Source organism: Symphalangus syndactylus, chromosome 24, assembly GCF_028878055.3.
Source record: "Symphalangus syndactylus isolate Jambi chromosome 24, NHGRI_mSymSyn1-v2.1_pri, whole genome shotgun sequence".
Taxonomy (NCBI): domain Eukaryota; kingdom Metazoa; phylum Chordata; class Mammalia; order Primates; family Hylobatidae; genus Symphalangus; species Symphalangus syndactylus.
The window spans coordinates 36,748,724-36,772,443 of record NC_072446.2 but is presented as its reverse complement, the minus strand read 5'-3'; the positions used below and the strand labels follow the sequence as shown (position 1 = coordinate 36,772,443).

The 23,720-nt window shown below is 44.5% G+C and overlaps 1 protein-coding gene across 4 annotated transcripts in view; it reads left to right on the top strand.

The window, feature by feature from the left end:
• Window positions 1–23,720, top strand: part of PHF20 (PHD finger protein 20) — a 182,233-nt gene that overhangs the window by 31,867 nt on the left and 126,646 nt on the right. For all 4 annotated transcript variants that reach the window (XM_055266200.2, XM_063633691.1, XM_063633692.1 and 1 more), the window contains one exon: window positions 3,752–3,866. In XM_055266200.2, coding sequence (XP_055122175.1) covers window positions 3,784–3,866 — 83 coding nt within the window. In that variant the 5' untranslated portion in view covers window positions 3,752–3,783. The remainder of the gene's footprint in view (window positions 1–3,751; window positions 3,867–23,720) is intronic.

The window sequence follows — 23,720 nt, the reverse complement described above, 5'->3', positions numbered from 1 at the left end:
GTTCAAGTGATTTTTTTGCCTCAGCCTCCTGAGTAGCTGGGACTACAGGTGCATGCCACCACGCCCAGCTAATTTTTGTATTTTTAGTAGAGACGGGGTTTCACCATGTTGGCTAGGATTGTCTCGATCTCTTGACCTTGTGATCCTCCCACCTCGGCCTCCCAAAGTGCTGGGACTACAGGCATGAGCCACTGCGCCCAGCCTGGAATGGGTTGTTTAATAGATAGCTTATTGTCCTTCACATGTATAATCCTTCACATTATACACTTATGAAAAATTTTCATTGTGAAAAACTAAAATTTAGGAAAGTATTTAAGAAGAAAGGAACAATCGCCAATAACCTGTAACTTATTTTTTTCTTCCTGTCTTTACAAAAAGAATCAGTGGCTGGATACCATGGCTCATGCCTCTAATTCCAGCACTTTGGGAGGCTGAGTCAGGAGGATCACTTGAACCTGGGAGTTTGAGACCAGCCCAGACAAACATAGCAAGACCCTGTCTCTACCAAAGAACAAATCAGCTGGGTGTGGTGGCTTGCACCTGTAGTCCCAGGTGCTTGGGAGGCTGAGTAGGGAGGATCACATGAGCCCAGGAGGTCGAGGCTACAGTGATCCGGGTTTGAGCCACTATAGACCAGCCTGAGTGACAGAGTGAGCAAGATCTTGTCTCCAAAAAAATAAATTCATACGAGTTTTTTTCTTTTCTTTTCTCCCCCCCACCTCCTTTTTTTTTTGAGACAGAGTTTCACGCTTGTTGCCCAGGCTAGAATGTAATGGTGCGATCTTGGCTCACTGGAACCTCCACCTCCTGGGTTCAAGTGATTCTCCTGCCTCAGCCTCCCAAGTAGCTGGAATTATAGGCATGTGCCACCATGCCCGGCTAATTTTGTATTTTTAGTAGAGACGGGGTTTCTCCATGTTGGTTAGGCTGGTCTCAAACTCCTGACCTCAGGTGATCCGGCAGCCTCGGCCTCCTGAAGTTCTGGGATTATAGGCATGAGCCACCACCCCTGGCCTTTTTTTTTTTTTTTTTTTAAGAGACAGGTTCTTGCTCTGTCACTCAGACTGGAGTACAGTAGCACAATCATAGCTCACTGCAGTCTCGACCTCCTGGGCTCAAGCGATCCTCCTGCCTCAGCCTTTTCAGTAGCTGGGATTATAAGCCTGAGCCACCTCATCTGGCTGTGTATGAGTTTTAATGTGAGCTCCATGTGGTACAATTTTGTATCCTGCCTTTTTATGTAATATATTGCAAGCAAATTCTTCATAAAATGTGCTGCTATTAAACATTAGATATGAGTACTCCTGTGATTTTTTTCCATATTCATTTATTGCAGAGAAAGTGTTCTGGTAGGAGGCAGGCATTTCTCTGGCAGTGCTCTGGCATCGCTTGGGCAGTGTAGGCTGTCAAGAGCCAAAGTATAGGGCTGGATGCAGTGGCTCGTTCCTGTAATCCCATAATCCCAGCACTTTGGGAGGCCCAGGCGGGAGGATTGCTTGAACTCAGGAGTTTGAGACCAGCCTAGGAACACAGATGCTGTCTCTGCAAAAAAAGAAAAAAAAGCTGGGTGTGCTGATGCATGCCTGTGATTCCAGCTACTCGGGAGGCTGAGGCAGGAGTATTGCTTGAGCCCAGGAGTTTGAGGCTGCAGTGAGCTATGATAGCGCCACTGCATTCCAGCCTGGACAACAGAATGAGACCCTGTCTAAAAAAAATTTTAAAAAGTCCAGAGTTTGGTGGGAGGAAGGAGTTAGGCTGGGGTAAGTCTGCTGTAAGGAAGTGGTCTGTTCAAGTGCCCTTAGAGCTCAGAGTGGCTACATGTCCATCAGAACCACCACTAGCTCCTCTGATAGCATTTAGGACTCTGCAGATTAATAGATTAATTACCTCAGTGATCCCAAGAAGTGTTCTTTTTTTTTTTTCTTTTTCGAGACGGAGTCTTGCTCTGTCACCCAGGCTGGAGTGCAGTGGTGTGATCTTGGCTCACTGCAACCTCTGCCTCCCAGGTTCAAGCTATTCTCCTGCCTCAGCCTCCTAAGTAGGTGGGATTACAGGTGCCCGCCACCGTGCCCAGCTAATTTTGTATTTTTAGTAGAGATGGGGTTTCACTATGTTGGCCAGACTGGTCTCGAACTCCTGACCTCATGATCCGCCTGCCTCGGCCTCCCAAAGTGTTGGGATTGCAGGCTTGAGTCACCACACCCAGCCGGAAGTGTTCTTTTATGGGGGCCATTTTTCTTGTAAATGGCCTAATCCAGTACACCCTTTTTTTCCATCAAAAGGAAATTGGCTTTACTGTTTGGTTCTGATCAGAAATATAAATTTTATTCATTGCAGCACAAATACACAAGAAGGATTGAGAAAGGAGAGATTCAAATTGTGACTTCAGATTCAAAAGCAATTAAAGGAATTAAACGAGAATAGTTTTACTGTTTTATTGTTCTATGATTAAAAAAAGAAAATCTGGGTAAAACTTATAGGAAAATACAAATGATCAGAATGGACTCAAGAAGTAGGAAATATAGCTGGGCGTGGTGGCAGGCGCCTGTAATCCCAGCTACTTGGGAGGCTGAGGCAGGAGAATCACTTGAACCCGAGAAGCAGAGGTTGTAGTGAGCCGAGATTGTGCCATTGCACTCCAGCCTGGGCAACAAGAGCGAGACTCCTTCTCAAAAAACAAACCAACAAATAAAAAAAGAAGTAGGAAATATACATAGATCAAAGAAAGTATAGACAATTCTGGGCGCAGTGGTTCACGCCTATAATATCAGCACTTTGGGAGGTTGATGTGGGCAGATCACTTGAGGTCAAGTGTTTGATACCAGCCTGGCCAACATGGTGAAACCCAATCTCTACTCAAAATACAAAAATTAGCTGGGTGTGGTGGCACGCACCTGTAATCTCAGCTACTCAGGAGGCCTAGGCTCCAGAATTGCTTGAACCTGGGAGGTGGAGGATACAGTGAGCTGAGATGGTACCACTGCACTCAGCCTGGGTGACAGAATATGACTCTGTCTCAAAAAAAAAAAAAAGAAAGTATAAACAGACCTTGTACAGCCTTCCAAAAGTAGGACCAAGTGTTAGTATCTCAGCTTTTGTTTGCTTCGTTTTTAATTTTTTTTGTTTTTAAGAGACGAGGGTTCGCTGTGTTTCCGAGGCTGGTCTTGAACTCCTGGGCTCAAAGAAACAACCTGGCTCTGCCTTCCAAGTAGCCGGGACTATAGGCATACATTACTGTGCTTGGCATTTGTTTGCTTCCTTTGTAACTCTTTAAATTTCATTGCAATTACAGTTTGCAGTTATTTTATTTATCAGTTTACTGGCTAAATTTTTGTGTTTCCCCGGTAGACTGAAGGGTTCTTGAGGACAGGAACTGTGTCACTTTTGGTCTTGACTGTTTCCTTCAATAGTCGTTGAGCAAATATTTGTTGAATAATGCATCAGCAGATGACTGAATTTAACTGCGAAAACCGTTGTTTTTTTGTAGTTCTGAGGGGTGGCCCTTGTAGGTGAGTCTTTGGTAAGCAGTGTTGAGGGAGGGTCTTCTCAGTCCAGAAACCACAGGAAGCTGCACGGTGGAGGAGTAGGAACCAGTGGAAGGCACACCTGTGTTAGAATGAGGACACCAACAGGGTTTCATGGAGCTTTGTGTTTTGAATAATGTCTGTTTGTTTTTTTATGTGTAGTGAATGATGCTACACTCTGGGTGGACTTTGCCTAAGTTTCATAAATATTTAATTGGCTTTTTCAGGAGAATAAAGGCAGCCCCGTTGATGACTGAAAATGACAAAGCATCCACCTAACAGACGAGGAATCAGCTTTGAAGTGGGAGCCCAGTTGGAAGCCCGGGACCGTTTAAAAAACTGGTACTTTTACCTTTTTCTGTTAATTAAAGCCCTTCAGTAAAGGATTTTTGCCAGCACTGATAGAGTGGTAGCTTAGGCTTTTTTTGTGGTGTTTTTCTACTCCCTGACTCTTGGAAGATGGGAGGAAACGTCAGTCTTTTCTCTTTGCTGCAGGGATCCCAGTGTCAGGGTGACTGTCCTGTAACCCCCTGTTGATATTTGTTTCCCCCTTTTGCCTGTTCATCTGAAAGAGTTCTGGGAAAAAGAAGCAGGAATGGCTACAGGGAAGGGAAGAGTTAATAGTGGCAGCTCTCTTGCTCTTGGCTGCCTGTCTGAAAAAAGAGGAAAGATCAGGGATGGAATAGTGAAAAAAAAGGGGTTTGATTGGAGCAGCTCACATGTTGTGAACACCCCATCCTGTTTTCTGGGCATGATGTTGTATGTTTAAATACAGACATCACATAAGGGCACACTGTCAGGGTGATTAGGTTCAGAAGCTGAGGGGTTATAGTCCCAACTGTGTCAATGACTTGTGACCTCTGGCTGGTAATTAGCTGCTTTGTGCATTAGCTTATCTGTAAATGTGGGTATTGGTAATATTGACCTCATAGGGTTATTCTGAGAATCAAATGATAGAATATGTAGGGAAAGACCTTATAGACTGTGAAGTGATTGTTGTGGTTGAGGGCATCCTAGAATTTGTTGGTGCTCAAGGTGAGGGTGGGGTTTTCAGAACTTATACCTCTTTAAGTGTTGTTTTTTTTTTTAGACAGAGACTCGCTCTGTCACCCAGGCAGATCTTGGCTCACTGCAGCCTCCGCCTCCCAGGTTCAAGCAGTTCTCGTGCCTAAGCCTCCTGAGTAGCTGGTATTGCAGATGTGTGCCACCATGCCTGGCTAATTCCTTTTTGAGTTAAAGAAGGAAGAGTTTAACCCTTCTTGAGATTCTTTCAAAATAGATTGATCAGCTCTTCAGGTGTAGGAAGATAATACAGGAGAAGAGAGGCATGGAAGCAATTGGTATAGAAAACTGTCTTTGCTATTAGAATTAGGTACACTTGGCTGGGCGTGGTGGCTCATGCCTGTAATCCCAACACTTTGGGAGGCCGAGGTGAGTGGATCACCTGAGGTCTGGAGTTTGAGACCAGCCTGGCTAAAGTGGTGAAACCCCGTTTCTACTAAAAATACAAAAAATTAGCCAGGCATGGTGGTGCATGCCTGTAATCCCAGCTTCTTGGGAGGCTGAGCCAGGAGAATTGCTTGAACCCAGGAGGTGGAGGTTGCAGTGAGCCAAGATTGCGCCACTGCACTCCAGCCTGGGCAACAGAGCGAGACTTGGTCTCAAAAAAAAAAAAAAAAAAAAAAAAAAAGAATTAGGTACACTTGGCCAGTCGTGGTGGCTCAACGCCTATAATCCCAGCACTTTAGGAGGCTGAGGTGGGCAGATCACGAGGTCAGGAGTTCAAGACCAGCCTGGCCAACATAGTGAAACCCCATCTTTACTAAAAATATAAAAAGTAGCCGGGCATGGTGGTGTACGCTGGTAGTCCTAGCTACTCAGGAGGCTGAGGCAGGAGAATCACTTGAACCTGGGAGGTGGAGGCTGCAGTGAGCCAAGATTGCGCCACTGCACTCCAGCCTGGGTGAATGAGCGAGACTCTGTCTCAAAAAAAAAAAAAAAGAAAAAAGAAAAAATAATTAGGTAATTAGGTACACTTTCAACACAGTTGTTTTTGGGCTTTTTTTTTTTTTCGAGACGAGTCTTGCTCTTTCATTCAGGCTGGTGTGCAGTGGTGTGATCTCGGCTCACTGCAGTCTTTGCCTCCTGGGTTCAAGCGATTCCTCTGCCTCAGCCTCCTGAGGCGAGCACCATGACGCCCTGCCAATTTTTTGTATTTTTAGTAGAGACGGGGTTTCACCATGTTGGCCAGGCTGGTCTCCAACTCCTGACCTCAGATGATCTGCCCGCCTTGGCCTCCCAAAGTGCTGGGATTACAGGCGTGAGCCACCAAGCCCGGCCTGTTTTTGGGCTATTTGTATTATCTATAATTAGTTCCTTTTTTGGTTTCAGTATATATATATGTGTGTGTGTGTATATATATATGTATATATTATATACTGTGTATATATATATATATATTATATACTGTGTGTATATATATATATAGTATAAGTAGTATCATACAGCTTGTTTTTCTTCTGTATCTTTGTTTTTTATATTCAGTATGTTTTTGTGGTTTGCCCATACTTAACTCTGCACCCACCTCGCCCACCCCTGAGATAGGGTCTTACTCTATTGCTCAGGCTGGAGTGTAATGGCACAATCATAGTTCACTGTGGCCTCCAACTCCTGGGCTCAAGTGATCCTCCTGCCTTAGCCCTCCATGTATCTGGGACTACATCTCAACTTCTGTATAGAGTTTTATTGTATGAATATACCACATTTTGTTTATCTAGTCCCTTACTAATGGCCATTTGTTTGTTTCTTTGTTTATTTGTGATAGCATCTAGCTCTGTCACCCAGGCTGGAGTGTGGTGGCACAATCTTGGATCATTGCAACATCCGCCTCCTGGGTTCAAGTAGTTCTCCTGCCTCCGCCCCCCGAGTAGCTGGGATAACAGGTGCCCACCACCTTGCCCGGCTAATTTATGGTTTTTTTGTCGTTTTTTTTTTTTTTTTGAGACGGAGTCTCGCTCAGTCGCCCAGGCTGGAGTGCAGTGGCTCGATCTCTGCTCACTGCAAGCTCCGTCTTCTGGGTTCACGCCATTCTCCTGCCTCAGCCTCCCAAGTAGCTGGGATTACAGGCACCTACCACCATGCCCAGCTATTTTTTTTTGTATTTTTTTAGTAGAGACGGGGTTTCACTGTGTTAGCCAGGATGGTTGCGATCTCCTGACCTCATGATCCACCCTTCTTGGCCTCCCAAAGTGCTGGGATTACAGGCATGAGCCACCGCGCCCGGCCTAATTTATGTATCTTTAGTGGAGACGGGGTTTCACCATTTTGGCCAGGCTGGTCTCAAATTTGTGACCTCAGGTGATCCACCCACCTCGGCCTCCCAAATTGCTGGGATTACAGGTGTGGGCCACCACTCCTGGCCCATTTATTTATTTTTTATTTTTTATTGTATTTTTTTTAATGGGTGCTTAAATTCCAGTTTTTCACCTGAGACACAGTGTTGCTGTGAATGTCTCTTTGTGCACATACACAGACTTTTACTTGGGCAGAGGCTTTTGACCACAACCTACAGTAAGAAATGTATTTTAAATCCAGCGTGGTACTCACCCATATGTACATAAAAATTTATTTTTATTTTGTTTTTATTATTATTTTTTTGAAATGGTGTCGAGACAGCGTCTCACTTTGTTGCCCAGGCTGTAATGTAGGGGCATGGTCTTGGCTCGCTGCAATCTCCACCTCCCAGGTTCAAGTGATTCTCGTGCCTCAGCCTCCTGAGTATGTGGATTATAGGTGTGCGCCACCATGCCTGGCTATTTTTTTTTTTTATTTATTTCTAGTAGAGCTGGCGTTTCACCATGTTGGCCAGGCTGGTGAAACTGGTCAAACTCCTGACTTCAGGCGATCCGCCCAACTCGGCCTCCCGAGTGCCGGGACCACAGGCCAGATCCATGGCACCCGGCCTATTTTTATTTTTCGAGACAAGGTCTCACTCTGTTGCTCAGGTTGGATTGTGGTGATGGGAACAGAGCTCATTGCAGCTTTGACCTCCCTTGGCTTAAGCAGTCCTCCTGCTTCAGCTGGGACCACAGGCACATGCCACCATGCCTGATTAATTAATTATTTATTTTTTTTGAGACGGAGTCTTGCTCTGTCACCCAGGCTGGAGTGCAGTGGCACAATCTCAGCTCACTGCAAGCTCCACCTCCCGGGTTCACGCCATTCTCCTGCCTCAGCTTCCCAGCTAATTTTTTGTAATTTTAGTAGAGACGGGGTTTCACTGTGTTAGCCAGGATTGACCTCTTGATCTGCCCGCCTTGGCCTCCCAAAGTGCTGGGATTATAGGCGTGAGCCACTGTGCCCGGCCACATGCCTGATTAATTTTTAAATTTTTAGTAGAGATGAGGTCTCACTATGTTGCCAAGGCTGGTCTCGAATTCCTGGGCTCAGGTGATCCTCCTGCCTTGGCCTCCCAAAATGCTGGGGTTACAGGCATGAGTCACCATACCTGACCTACATAAATTTAACTGAAACATAAATTTTATGAAGTAGTATTTAACCTTAATACATGCATTATACTCTGGTATTTTTTTCTGTTCTTTTTTTTTGTTTGGGACAGAGTCTTGCTCTGTCGCCCAGTCTGGAGTGCAGTGGCATGGTCTCGGCTCACTGCAACCTCTGCCTCCTGGGTTCAAGCAATTCTCCTGCCTCAGCCTCCCGAGTAGGTGGGACTACAGGCGCCCGCCACTACACCCAGCTAATTTTTGTATTTTTAGTAGAGACAGGGTTTCACTGTGTTGGCCAGGATGGTCTCGAACTCCTGACCTTGTGATTTGCCCTCCTCGGCTTCCCAAAGTGCTGGGATTACAAGCGTGAGCCACCATGCCTGGCCTTTTTTTTTTTTTTTTTTTTTTTTTTTGATACGTCTCACTCTGTTGCCTAGGCTGGAGTGTAGCAGTGCAGTTACAACTCATTGCAGCCTTGACTTCCAGGCTCAGGTGATCCTCTCACCTCAGCCTTCTGAGCAGATGGGACTACCAGCACATACCATCATGCTAGGCAAATTTTTTGTATTTTTTTTTTTTTTTTTTTCTTGAGATGGAGTCTCGCTGTCGCCCAGGCTGGAGTGCAGTGGCGCAATCTCGGCTCACTGCAGGCTCCGCCCCCAGGATTCACGCCATTCTCCTGGCTCAGCCTCCTGAGTAGCTGGGACTACAGGCGCCCGCCACCTCGCCCGGCTAATTTTTTGTATTTTTAGTAGAGACAGGGTTTCACTGTGTTAGCCAGGATGGTCTCGATCTCCTGACCTCGTGATCCGCCCGCCTCGGCCTCCCAAAGTGCTGGGATTACAAGCGTGAGCCACCGCGCCCGGCCTATCTTTATACTTATTCATATTTTACTTTATGAACTTTAGTGTTGTTTTATAATTTCCATAAAGATTTTGCATATTATCTATTAGATTTATTCCTAAGTACTGTCTAGTTTTTGTTGCTTCTATGAATGGATCTTTTTTTTTTTTTTTTTTGAGATGAAGTGTTGCTGTGTCACCCAGGCTGAAGTGCAGTAGAGCGATTTGGGCTCACTGCAACCTCCGCCTCCCAGGCTCAAGCAGTTCTCCCTACCTCAGCCTCCCGAGTAGCTGGGATTACAGACGCCCACCACCATGCCTGGAATTTTTGTATGTTTTAGTAGAGATGGGGTTTTGTCATTTTGGCCAGGCTGGTCTTGAATTCCTGACCTCAGGTGATCTGCTCACCTCGGCCTCCTAAAGTGCTGGGATAACAGGCGTGAGCCACTGCACATGGCCGGATCTTTTTATATATATTTTTTCTCTTTGGTTATTGCTGGGATGAAGGAATATTGTTGTTAACCAAATTCAGTATATGGATTTTATATAGTTCGAAAACAAAAGCAGACTGCTTAAAAAAGATTTATGACATTTATGAGATTGTTGGAAGTTTGAACATTGATTGGTTATTTGATATTAAAGAATCTTTGTTAACATTTTAGATGTGAAAATGATATTGTAATTTTGTTTTTTAAGAGTTCTTATTTCTTAGAGATTATATACCTACACTTATGAATAAAATGATATGTTGTGATTTGCTTCAAGATAATATGAAGATTCTGCGATTATATGCAGTAGGAAGAAAAAGGAGATAATATGAAGGGGGAAAAGGGTGGGAAGATAGAGGAAGCAAAAGCCGCCATGTGTAATGGGTACATGAGTCTTTATCGCTATTGAGTCTTGTATCTGGTTTTACACAGAAACCTTTTTCCATTTTCATGTTCATTTTAATGGTTCTTTTGGATTTTCTACATAGACCATCATGTATCTGCAAACAACTATTTTGCCTCTTCCTTTCCAATCTTCTGCTTCTCATTTCTTTTGCTTTCTTCCTTCCTTTTTTTCTTTCCTTCCCATTTTCCCTTCTGTGTTCATTGACTAGGATCATAGCAGCAAGATGTTAAATGATAGTGATGATAGCAGCCTTCCATAGTTTGTTGTTTGACTTTAACAGGAACACATCCGAGATTTCACCATTAAGTATGATGTTTATCATAGGATCATGGTAGATGTGTTTAATCAGATTAAAGAAGTTCGTGCCTATTCCTTGTTTGCTGGAAGTTTTTTTTTTTCAGCCTGAGTAATGTTGAATTTAATGCTTTCAGGCATGTAATTAATTGACCATGCGTATTTTCCCCTTTAATCTTTATTTATTTATTTTTATTTTTATTTTTTGAGACGGAGTCTCGCCCTGTCGCCCAGGCTGGAGTGCAGCGGCCCATCTCGGCTCACTGCAAGCTCCAACTCCTGGGTTCGCGCCATTCTCCTGCCTCAGCCTCCCAAGTAACAGGCGCCTGCCACCATGCCTGGCTATTTTTTTCTATTTTTAGTAGAGACGGGGCTTCACCATGTTGGCCAGGATGGTCTCGATCTCCTGACCTCGTGATCTGCCCGCCTCGGCCTCCCAAAGTGCTGGGACCACAGGCGTGAGCCACCACGCCCAGCCTAATCTTTATTTTTTAAAATTTTGCTTCCCCTTTATTCGTATGGTATATGACATTAACAGATTTTGTAACGTTGAACAATTCTTGCTTGTATTCCTGGATAAGCATTTTAGGTCATTTATATAATAAATTATTAGATTTAGTTTACTAATCTTTTATTTGGGATTTTGGTATCCATGTTCATTATACTTTTGGTTTTTGATCTCTTCTTGTGCCGTCTGTATCCAGTTTTAGTGTGGTATTATTATACTAGTCTTAGAAAATGAGGAGGGTGGTTTTTCCCATTATTTTCTGGAACAGTTTTTTTTTTTTTTTTTGATACGGAGTCTTGCTCTGTCGCGCAGGCTGGAGTGCAGTGGCATGATCTTGGCTCACTGCAGCCTCCGTCTCCCGGGTTCAAGTGATTCTCCTGCCTCAGCCTCCTGAGTAGCTGGGACTACAAGGGCCCACCACCATGCCTGGCTAATTTTTATATTTTTAATAGAGACGGGGTTTTACCATATTGGCCAGGCTGGTCTTGAACTCATGACCTCAGGTGATCCGCCTGCCTTGGCCTCCCAAAGTGCTGGGATTACAGGGGTGAGCCAGTGCGCCCAGCCCAGTTTTTTTTTTTTTTTTTTTTTTTGAGACGGAGTCTCACTCTTTTGCCCAGGCTGGAGTGCAGTGGCGCTATTTCGGCTCGCTGCAAGCTCCGCCTCCCGGGTTCAAGTGATTCTCCTGCCTCAGCCTCCTGAGTAGCTGGGACTACAGGCACCTGCCACCACGCCCAGCTAATTTTTTGTATTTTTAGTAGAGACGGGGTTTCACCGTGTTAGCCAGGATGGTCTCGATCTCCTGACCTCGTGATCCGCCCGCCTCTGCCTCCCAAAGTGCTGGGATTACAGGCGTGAGCCACTGCACTCGGCGGGTTTTGGAGTTTAAAAAAAAAAAAAACAAACTTTATTGAGTAATATCTTACATATAATTTCAAGGATTTCAAGACCAGCCTGGACAATATAATAAGACCCTGTCTCAAAAAAAAAAAAAAAATTCTGGGCATGGTGGTACATGCCTGTAGTCCCAGTTACTTGGGAGGCTGAGGCAGGAGGACTGCTTGAGCCCAGGAGTTTGAGGTTGCAGTGAGCTGCAATTGTGCTGATAGCTGCAGGTGGCAGTCAAATGCCTAGGCGGATAGGCACAGTTCCCTGGTGAAACCTGACTGTCAAACTAAGGACAGTTAGTTTGTTTGTTTATTTATTTATTTTTTGAGACGGAGTTTTGCTCTTGTCGCCTAGGCTGGAGTGCAGTGGTGCGATCTCAGCTCACTGCAACCTCCGCCTCCTGAGTTCAAGCGATTCTCCTGCCTCAGCCTCCCAAGTAGCTGGGACTACAGGCAGGTGCCACCATGCCCAGCTAACTTTTGTATTTCTAGTAGAGACAAGGTTTCACTATGTTGGCCAGACTGGTCTCAAACTCGTGACCTCAGGTGATCTGCCCGCCTTGGCCCCCCAAAGTGCTGGGATTATAGGCATGAGCCACTGTGCCTGGCCTCCAAGGACAGTTTAAAGCCTGAAAGTCAAGCTACAAGTCCTGGGTAAATCCGTGGACTGGATTGAGAACCTCTCTTCCAGTTTGGCAAGGTTTCCTCTGATTGATCCCCACCCTTCACCTGTTTTACATGTACTTACCCTTCCCTGATTGGTTTTTTACACTGTCATGCCCACCTTTGAGTGATGCCTTTGTTTTAGCCTTTTTGGCATACGCACAAAGCAGTCAGCATGCGTTCCCCATTCTGAACCCATAAAAGCCCTGCCACACTGAGAGGGAGACTACCCGTCTTCAGGTGGGAGAGTACCCTCACGTGGGTGCTCTTATGAGCCTCATTTTAGCAGTAAGAAAAAGGAGGCTCAGAGAGATGAAGTTATTTGCCCGAGGTCACACAGTGGTAGGACTAGGGTTTGAATCAAAGTAGACTGGGTTCATAGCATTTTTGTAATAACCAAATTTCTCCAGAGTGTCTGAATGTTCCTGACTCCTAAATCAAAAAACAAAACAAAACAAAACACTGGAAAATGCATTCTGATCATGTTCACCTGATTTCCTAATCTAGAGTACTGGACATTTAATTGTTTGGTGAAATCTTTGACTTTGAATGCTTTGCCAAAAACAATGGAGAGTTTGTTTTATTATCTCTAGACTGAAAGTGGTTATGTTTTTACCCTGATAAGTGATTTGTTTACGTTATAGTAGGTAGTATTGCTGCAAGGTACAGCCATATTTTTTGTGTGTGTCTGTGTCTCTGTGTGTGTGTATGTGTGTATTTTCAGTCCATCGAAATGAAATGTGTGGGAATTAGGTTCCACTTTTATTTTCATTTTTATTTTTTTGAGACAGAGTCTTGCTCTGTCGCCAGGCTGGAGTGCAATGGCGTGATCTCGGCCCACTGCAACCTCCGCCTCCAGGGTTCAAGTGATTCTCCTGCCTCAGCCTCCTGAGTAGCTGGGACTACAGGTGTGCGCCACCATGCCCAGCTAATTTTTGTATTTTTAATAGACATGGGGTTTCACTATGTTGGCCAGGATGATCTTTTTTTTTTTTTTTTGAGACAGAGTCTTGCTCTGTCGCCCAGGCTGGGGTGCAGTGGCACGATCTCAGCTCACTGCAAGCTCCGCCTCCCGGGTTCATGCCATTCTCCTGCCTCAGCCTCCCAAGTAGCTGGGACTACAGACGCCCGCCACCATGCCCGGCTAATTTTTTGTATTTTTAGTAGAGACGGGGTTTCGGTGTATTAGCCAGGATGGTCTCAATCTCCTGACCTTGTGATCCACCTGCCTCGGCCTCCCAAAGTGCTAGGATTACAGGCGTGAGCCACCGCGCCTGGCCGGCCAGGATGATCTTGATCTCTTGACCTCATGATCTGTCCGCCTTGGCCTCCCAAAGTGCTGGGATTACAGGTGTGAGCCACCACGTTGGGCTAGGGCCCACTTTTTAATTGCTTATTTCCTTGTGACTTTTTGCCTCTGAATCCTTGAATTATTTGTTCTTAGTTTTGGGCCCTAAAGAAACTAATTCCCAGCTTTTTTTTTTTTTTTTTTTTTTTTTTTTTGAGACGGAGTTTTGCTTTTGTTGCCTAGGCTGGAGGGCAATGGCACAATCTCAGCTCACTGCAACCTCTGCCTCCCTGGTACAAGCGATTCTTCTGTCTCAGCCTCCTAAGCAGCTCGGATTACATGCATGCGCCACCACACTCAGCTAATTTTTTTTGTATTTAGTAGGGACAGGGTTTCGCCATGTTAGGCTGGTTGTGAATTCCTGACCTCAGGTGATCCACCTGCCTCGGCCTCCCAAAGTGCTGGGATTACAGGCATGTGTCACCGTGCCCAGACCAGTCCCTGCTTTTTATTTATTTATTTATTTATTTTTTTTTATTTTTTTGAGACAGAGTCTCGCTCTGTCTCCCAGGCTGGAGTGCAGTGGCTCAATCTCTGCTCACTGCAAGCTCTGTTTCCCGGGTTCCTGCCATTCTCCTGCCTCAGCCTCCCGAGTAGCTGGGACTACAGGCAGCCGCCACCACACCCGGCTAATTTTTTTGTATTTTTTAGTAGAGACAGGGTATCACCGTGTTAGCCAGGATGGTCTCGATCTCCTGACCTCGTGATCCGCCCGCCTCAGCCTCCCAAAGTGCTAGGATTACAGGCGTGAGCCACTGTGCCCAGCCCTGCCTTCCCTATTTACTTCCTGCATTTTATAGATGAACTAAAATCTGAGAGGCTGCAGTTTCCTCGTAGTGATGCTTGGTGGATAGAATAGAATCTGCTTGCTCTGCTGCCTTCGCCTTCTTCCTGTCATCTGTCAGGAGTGTGCCATCTGTTCCAAGCAGTAGGCTGGCCTTCCCTGTTCTTGCTCCAAACACAACGAAAAAGCTCCTTCTGTCTGTTGCTTTCCTGACACTCTGGTACCTTTCCACTACTGTGTTTCCATTTAAGTTGATCATAGTTTATTTCCATTTCTTGTACAGAAGATTTAAAAATCTGAGTTTCATAATGTCCTTAGATCATTTTTGGTTTCTTTTTCATTAGGGTTATTTGTACTGATCACATCTAGTTTCTGGTTCATACCTCTTTACTTCTTATACCATCTGTGTGTGTGTGTTTTTTTTTTTAAGCAATCTTTTCTGAGCTTTCCACAAACGTGTATTGAATGCTGTGTGAGTCAGGTGGTATACACTAGGTGCTATGAAATGAAGGAAAATAAGTACTTCAAGATGTTCAGAGACAAGTCAAGTATTTGGCTTTGGTTTTTAGTATTGATAGCCAAGGGTTGTTAATCATGTATTCTAATGCTTATATCTTTGCTAGTGACTCACATTTATTGAGTGATTTACTCTGTGCCAGGCACAAATCTAAAGGCTTTATATGTTATACCTCCTTTAATCCTCAAGATGCTATGAAGGGGGTACTTTTATTCTATTTTATATCTGAGGAAATAGAAGCAGAAAGCAGTTAAGTTTTCCAGTGCTATGTAGCTGTTAATGGTGAATTTAGGATTTGAGTCTAGCTAGGCTGGCTTCTGAGCATGCTCGGGTGTGGCTTTGATCCCCACGTGTTCAGTAACTAGAATAAAGTCCCTGAAATTAAATATATTATGAGGAGATATTTACTCTGTACAAAGTTCGTTTACAAAAAACCCTGGGGGAGAATAGTTAATTTCATATGTGGGAATTTCAGAAGGCTTCAGAAAGATGATTTTTGATGCCAAGTCATTCATTCAATGCTAGATGCTGGAGAAATGGTGATTAGGACAGACATAGTCCCTGATCTTTAGGAGCTGACATTCCAGTGGAGGTGGATAGAACATAAACCAGCAGACTGATATATATAGATAATGTTAGGTGGTGATAAATGCGAGAAAGTGGAATAAGTACTTTTTGTGTGTGTGTGAGATGGAGTCTCGCTCTGTCGCCCAGGCTGGAGTGCAGGGGCATGATCTTGGCTCACTACAAGCTCCACCTCCCGGGTTCACACCATTCTCCTGCCTCAGCCTCCCAAGTAGCTGGGACTACTGGCGCCTGCCACCACACCTGGCTAATTTTTTGTATTTTTTGGAAGAAATGGGGTTTCACTCTGTTAGCCAGGATAGTCTCGATCTCCTGACCTCGTGATCTGCCCGCCTCGGCCTCCCGAAGTGTTGGGATTACTGGTGTGAGCCGTTGCTCCTGGCCAGAATAAGTACTTTCAAGTGGGTAGAGAGTGCCTCTATGTGTGTATGTGTTTTGCTTTTTTTATATAGAGGGTGAACAGAGGAGATCTCTCTGGCAGAGAGACATTTAAATAGAGTCCTAAAGTAAGTGAGGGAGTGAGTCATGTTAGTATCCAGAGGAGAGAGGGTTGCAGACAGAGGCAGCCAAGGCACAAGCCCTGGTGTAGGAGCAAGCAGGGCATTCAAGCAATAATAGGTAGGAACACGTGGCTGAGAGGGAAGAGAGTGAGAGGCCAGAGGTAGGAGGTGAGCCCAGAAAGATCAGCAGGGGCCAGATCGGCCATAATAAGGAGTTTGGGCTTTATTCTAAATGTGATAGTAAGTCATTGAAAGGTCTTAAACAGGCAATCAGTGTTATCTGATTTCAGGTATTAAAAGTGGCTGTGGGCCAGGTGCGGTGGCTCGCACCTGTAATCCCAGCAGTTTGGGAGGCCGAGGTGGGTGGATCATTTGAGGCCAGGAGTTTGAGACCAGACTGGCTGACATGTACTAAAAATACAAAAAATTAGCCTGGTGTGTTGGTGGGCGCCTGTAATCCCAGGTACTCGAGAGGCTGAGGCAGGAGAATTGCTTGAACCTGGGAGGTGGAGACTGCAGTGAGCTGAGATTGCGCCACTGCATTCCAGTCTAGGCAACAAGAGCGAAACTCTGCCTCAAAAAAAAAAAAAAAAAAAAAAGCGGCTGTGAGCCTGGGCAACATAGCAAAACGCCGTCTCTACCAAAAATACAAAAAAAAAAAAAAAAAAGCCAGGCATGGTGGTGTGTACCCGTGGTCCCAGCTTCTTGGGAGGTTGAGGTGGGAGAATCACTTGAACCTGAGGAGCAGAGGTTGCAGTGAGCTGAGATGGTGCCACTTCACTCCATCCCAGGTGACAGAGCCAGACCCTGTCTCAAAAAAACAAAGTCACTGTGGTTATTGTTTATAGAATATGCTGTAGGCAGCCATGGGCAGAAACAAGAAGAACAAGGATCTTTTGTATTAGTCCATATGAAAGATGATAGTTGTTTGAACTAAAAAGCAGTGGGGTAGACTTCAGCAGAACCAGGTTCTAGGGAGACGATAAGCAGTTTGGTTTTGGGCATGTTAAATATATGAGATTCCTTTGAGATGACTAAGTGGAGATGTTGAATGGATAGTTGAATAACTGAGTCAGATGTTCAAGTGTGAGCCCTGGGTTAGAGATAGACATCTGGGAGTTGGGCTGAGTGTGGTGGCTCACTCCTGTAATCCCAGGACTTTGGGAGGCCAAGACGGAAGATTGCTTGAATCCCGAGATCGAGACCAACCTGTGCAACATAGTGAGACTCTGTCTCACAACACATACATACACAAAAAACCCAAGAAACCTAGCTGGGCATGGTTGTGTGAGCTTGTGGTCCCAGCTACTGGGGAGGCTGAGGTAGGAGGATCACTTAAGCCAGGGAGGTCAAGGCTCCAGTGAGCTATGATTGTGCTACTATACTGTATGATTGTGCCTGGGTAACAGAGCAAGACCCTGTTTCCAAAAAAAAAAAAAGTAAAGGAATTTGGGAGTTGGTAATGAGTAAATGGGATTAAAAAATTAGACTATATTTTAGAGCAGTTTTAGGTTCACAGCAAAATTGAGCAGAAAGTGCAGAGTTCTGGCTGGGCACAGTGGTTTATGCCTGTAATTCCAGCACTTTGGGAGGCTGAGGTGGGAGGATTGCTTGAGCCCAGGAATTTGAGACCAGCCTGGACACCCTTGCAAGATCCTGTCTCTACAAAAAATAAAACAAATTAGCTGGGGTAGGGGGTGGCTTGCACCTGTAGTCCTAGCTACTTGGGAGGCTGAGGTGGGAGGATCACATGAGCCCAGGAGTTTGAGGCTGCAGTGAGCCATGATTATGCCACTGCATGCCAGCTTGGGTCACAGAGCAAGACACTGCTTCTAAAAAAATTAAAAAAAAAAAAAAAGAATGTATCGAATTCCCTTATTCCTGTGTTCTCCCTCCAGCCTCCCCCACTTTCAACATCCTGCACCACAGTGGTACATTTATTACAGTTGATGAACCAATATTGACACCTCAGTACCACCCAAAGACCATAGTTTACATTAAGGTTTGCTGCTGGTGTTGCATTGTTTATGGATTTTGACAAATGTATAACGTCTACGTGTATGTTACACATTTATCAAAATCCATATGTGTACGTTATACATTTGTCAAAATCCATAAAAGCTACAAAAGTACAAAAAAGGTACAATATTCATAAAAAGACAACTTGATGCTCAAAAAGTTTCGGGTTTTGGATGTTTGGATTTGAGATGCTCAACCCATAGTCAAATTCGCTCTTTTTCAGAATACAGTTGAGTTTTGCCAAATTCGACAGTTCACGCAAGCCCCACCACAATCAAGATATAGGCCGAGAATGGTGGCTCATGCCTGTAATCCCAGCACCTTGGGAGGCCAAGGTGGGAGGATTGCTTGAGCCCAGGAGTTCAAGACAAGCCTAGGCAACATAATGGGACTTTGTCTCTCAAAAAAAAAAAAAAAAAAATCATAATAAAAGTAATAATAATAGCTGGGTGTTGTGGTGTGTGTCTATAGTTTTAGCTACTCAGGAGGCTGGGGTGGGAGGAAGATTGCTTGAGCCCAGGAGGTCAAGGCTGCAGCAAGCTGTGATTGCACCGCTGCACTCCAACTCCAGCCTGTGTGATAGAGCGAGACCCTGTCTCAAAAAAAAAAAAAAAAAAAGGGGTGAAGAAAGAAAAGATATAAAGCACTTTTGTTACCCACAGAATTTCCTCATGTCCGTTTGTAATCATCCTCTCCTGGCACCTCCAGCTCCTGTCACCCACTGGTCTGTCCTTTGTCTATACAGTTTTGCCTTTTCCATAGTGTGTTATAATGGAATTATTAAGTACATAGCCTTTTGGATTTGGCTTCTTAAGCTTAGCATAATGCATTTGAGACTCACCCGTATTTTTGCATGAGCAAAATAAAGGGTTGTTGCTTTTAGAACCAAGTAGTAAGTAAGTATTCCATTGGATGGATATACCACAGCTTATCTCTTTATGTGTTCAAAGACATATGGATTGTTTCCAGTTTTGGGTTAATACGAATAAACATTTGTATCTAGGTTTTTGTGAGAATATAAGTTATTATTTCTCTTGGATAAATACCAGTGAGTTGGATTGCTGGGTCATGTAAGTATATATTTAACCAAGTGAGAAACCGCCAAACTTTTCCGGAGTCTCTGTACCATTTTGTATTTCCACCAGGGAGAATTCCAGTTGCTCTGCATTGTTGCCAGCACTTGGTGGGATTCTTTTTTTCCCTCCTTTTTTTTTTATTAACTGTTTTAAAAAATTGAGATATGATTTACATATTATAAAATTCACCCTTTTAGTCTGGGCGTGGTGGCTCATGCCTGTAATCCAAGCACTTTGGGAGGCTGAGGTGGGCGGATCACAAGGTCAAGAGATCGAGACCATCCTGGCCAACATGGTGAAACCTTGTCTCTACTAAAAATACAAAAATTAGCTGGGTGTGGTGGCACACGCCTGTAGTCCCAGCTACTCGGGAGGCAGAGACAGGAGAATCGCTTGAACCCGGGTGGCAGAGGTTGCAGTGAGCTAAGATCGTGCCATTGCACTCTAGCCTCGTGACAGAGTGAGACTCTGTCTCAAAAAAAAAAAAAAAATTTTACCATTTCAAAGCATACAATTCGATAATTCAATGGTTTTCAGTGTATTTACAAAGTTGTACAATTGTCACCACTAATTCCAGAATTCTCATTATCCCAAAAAGAAACCTCATACACATTAGCAGTCAGACCCTATTTCCTCCCTGCCCTTCCCAGCCCTCGGCAAACACAAATTTACTTTCCCTCTATATATATGCCTGTTCTGGACATGTCATAGATACGGAGTCATACAGTAGGTGACTAGCTGCTTTCACTTAGCATGCTGTTTTCAAGATTCATCTATGTTGTACGTTATTCCTTTTTGTGGATGAATAATTCCATTATATGAATATACCATATTTTGTTTTCTCATTCATCAGTTGATGGGTATTTACAGTGTATCCTCTTTTTGGGTATTATGAGTACACATTTGTGTGGACGTATTATTTTACATCATATGGGTATATACCTAAGACAGAATTGTCGGATCATATGGTAATTCTATTTAACCTTTTGAGGAATTGCTAAATTGTTTTTCATAGTAGCTGCACCATTTTACACTCCCACCAGCAATGGGAATCCTGTTTGTTTTTATTTTGAAGAGATGGGAGTCTTGGTATTGGCCCAGATTGGACTCAAACTCCTGGGCTCAAGTGATTGTCCTGCCTCAGGCCTCCTGGATAGTTGGGACTGCAGGTGCATACCACTATGCCCAGCTATTTTTTACATTCAATAAGAAGTAAAATTGTCAGCTGAGACTGAGATCAGAACGGGGAGGGCTTAGGCTTGAGGAAAGAAGATAAGGTGTGAAATATTTAGGAGTTTGCACTCCCTCCTCAGGCTCTGCTTTACTCAGTAGCTAATGACAAGCCTCAAGCTCCTGGCCTCAAGTTATCCTCCTGCCTCGGCCTCCCAAAGCATTGGGGTTACAAGTGTAAGCTACCATGACTGGCTAAAAACTTTTTTGATATTAATTTTCCTGGCTCCTTACAGGTATAAGACATTGAATTAATAAGAGTGCAAAATTGCTACTCTATAATTAGGTTAATTATTTTTAGAGAGGGGGGTCTTGCTTTGTTGCCCAGGCTAGGGTACAGTGGCTATTTACGAGTGCCATGAAAGCACACTACAGCCTTCAATTCTTTGGCTCAAACAGCTCTCTTACCTCAGCCTCCTGTGTAGTTGGGACTATAGGCATGCACTATAGCACCCAGCTCTTACACTTTTATTTTAAAAATATTTTTTGTTGAGTTTTAATTTATAGTAGAGTGTATAAACCCTAAGTGTGTAGCTTGATGAACTTTTACATATGTATACACTTCTGTAGCCACCACCCAAATCAAGTTGTGGACCACTGTGGGCGCTCCAAAAGCTTTTTTGTCCCTCTCCTACCCCCAAAGAGAATTACTGTTTAATACCTGTTTGCAGATATGCATTTTATGTATGTATGTATGTGTGTTTGAGACAGAGTTTTGCTCTTGTCCCCCAGGCTGGATGGCAGTGGCACGATCTCGGCTTACTGCAACCTCTGCCTCCTGGGTTCAAGTGATTATCCTGCCTCAGCCTCCTGAGTAGCTCGTATTACAGGTGCCCACCACCACAGTTGACTAATTTTTGTATTTTTAGTAGAGATGGGGTTTTGCCTTGTTGGCCAGGCCGGGCTCGAACTCTTGGCCCCAGGTGATCTGCCCCCCTCAGCCTCCCAAAGTGCTGGGAGTACAGGCGTGAGCCACTGCACCTGGCCTAGACATGCATTTAAAGTGAGACCCATCAGCATGTTGAGTGTTTTCTCTAGCCACATTTAGCTATCTGGGTACAGGAATGGAGAATGTGGAGTCTGAAATAACCAGGGTTGGGTGGCAGTTGTGATGAGGAAGAGCGTCGCCAGTAATTTGAGAGCATATGCAAGGAAGTGAAATTAAAGAATGAGAAGATTTCCAGGAAGAGAGTGGCAGGGGGAGAAGGCAGAAGGAATAACATCAGCAAAAATATTCAGGGCTTGAAAGAACTTGGTGTGTTCTGAGAATCCAGAGAGGTAACAGGAGTGGTGGGAGATTGAACTGAAGAGTGAGAATTTAAGCAGGAGAGAAACATGTTTTGATCCTTCTTAGTAACAGAAAATTGGCAGTGTTCATTCTGTCATAAGATATTTGCTGAGTGGCTCTGTATCAGGCATTCTGCTGGGTACTGATAGAGGGAGTTTAGGGGTCATCTGTACATACTGACTGTTCAGTTGTTGCTGGTAAGAAATGATTGAGATAGAGAGGAAAGATGAATTTAAGACCTTTCTTATATCAGATGTTGATTAATGGAAGTGGTGAAGGGGTAGGGAAAGAGTTAAGCATTCAAAACAGCAGTTTTTCTGCAGTTTAATAGTTAGCCTTTTGTTTTTTACTAAATATATCTTCCATCCCCATCTCCTCTCCAGCAAAGGCTGGTGATGGCTTAGAATGTTCCTTTTGTGCATAGAAGTATTTTGCTTCTGGTGTGTGCCCTGAGCCAGGAATAGAGGCAAGCTCTGATTCTTTTTTTTTTGAGACAGAGTTTCACTCTTGTCACCCAGGCTGGAGTGCAATGGTACGATTTCGGCTCACCGCAACCTCTGCCTCCTGGGTTCAAGTGATTCTCCTGCCTCAGCCTCCCAAGTAGCTGGGATTACAGGCATGCGCCACCATGTCTGGGTAGTTTTCTGATTCTTGAAGTAAAATGAGTACTGTATGTTTGCAGACACACTGTTTATATAGCAAAGAATCTGGAAGCAGTCTGAATGTTCAACCTCTGGGGGAAAGTCAAGTCAAATTCTGGGCTAGCTACCAGTTAAGCCGACTATTAGGTGGCTAAGACAAAAGACACCCATGTGGATGTGGTCACTACAGGAATGTTTACATGTGGAGTCCAGTTAAGAGCAGAAGGCTCATAGCTGGGTGCGGTGGCTCATGCCTGTAATCCCAGCACTTTGGGAGGCTGAGGTGGGCGGATCATGAGGTCAGGAGATCGAGACCATCCTGGCTAACACGATGAAACCCTGTCTCTATTAAAAATACAAAAAATTAGCCGGGCGTGGTGGCGGGCGCCTGTAGTCCACCTACTTGGGAGGCTGAGGCAGGAGAATGGTGTGAACTGGGGAGGCGGAGCTTGCAGTGAGCCGAGATGGCGTCACTGCACTCCAGCCTGGGCGACAGAGCGAGACTCCATCTCAGGAAAAAAAAAAAAAAAAAAAAAAAAAGCAGAAGGCTCTTCACCGGGTTTAGAGTTAGATGTAGATATTGATCTTGATCGTGCCTCTTCCTAGTCATTCTCTTTGAGGCTCCATTTCCACAAATGTAAAAAGGGGGCAGTATTAATAATGACTCCTTAAGTCTTCATGGCATGATCAAGTGAAATACCTTAGATAAAGATAGTTTACAAACCCTAGAGTAAGCTACACTCATTAGTTTTATTTATTTATTTATTTATTTATTTATTTATTTATTTATTTCTGAGACTTTTGCTCTTGTTGCCTAGGCTGGAGTGCAATGGCATGATCTCGGCCCACCGCAACCTCTGCCTCCCGGGTTCAAGCAATTCTCCTGCCTCAGCCTCCCGAGTAGCTGGGATTACAGGCATGCGCCACCATGCCCGGCTAATTTTGTATTTTTAGTAGAGACAGGGTTTCTCCATTTTAGTCAGGCTGGTCTCGAACTCCAGGCTTCAGGTGATCCGCCTGCCTCGGCTTCTCAAAGTGCTGGGATTATAGGCGTGAGCCACCGCGCCCAGCCTCATTAGTTATTAATAGCCATGTGGGTGAACACTGATGAGTTGTAGTGGGAATTCAGAAGGAAATTGTCATCCTTTCTGTTTTTTTCTCCCCCGCCCCATGATGTTTCTTTAGTTAGTATTTCTGGTATGTAGCGGGGAACAAAACAGATTCCTGCCAAGCACTGTCTGGCTGCTCTAGTTTAAGCACGTACACGGTGTGTAGTATTAGGCAGCTTAATTTTACACAGATGCAGCAAGACTCTGAGCGGCAAGCCTTCCTGGGGCTTAAGGTCATATAGTGCAGACATGTCAACACTTTCCCTGAATTAGACCTGCACTGTTCTCTGCCTTCTGGCCGTGCACATGGAGTCATGCCACCAGTGGCAGTGCTTCACTGTCTTACAGCCCTCTCCCTCCCTTGGTGGAGCCCTAGGACATGTTGGCTTATCTTGTAGCTTAGAGCAGTGTTTCTCAAACCTGAAAACATGAGGACTGGCACCTCTAACCTATAAACTATTGATAGACTCCATTTCTAGATACCAAAGCAGTCTAGCAAAATGCTA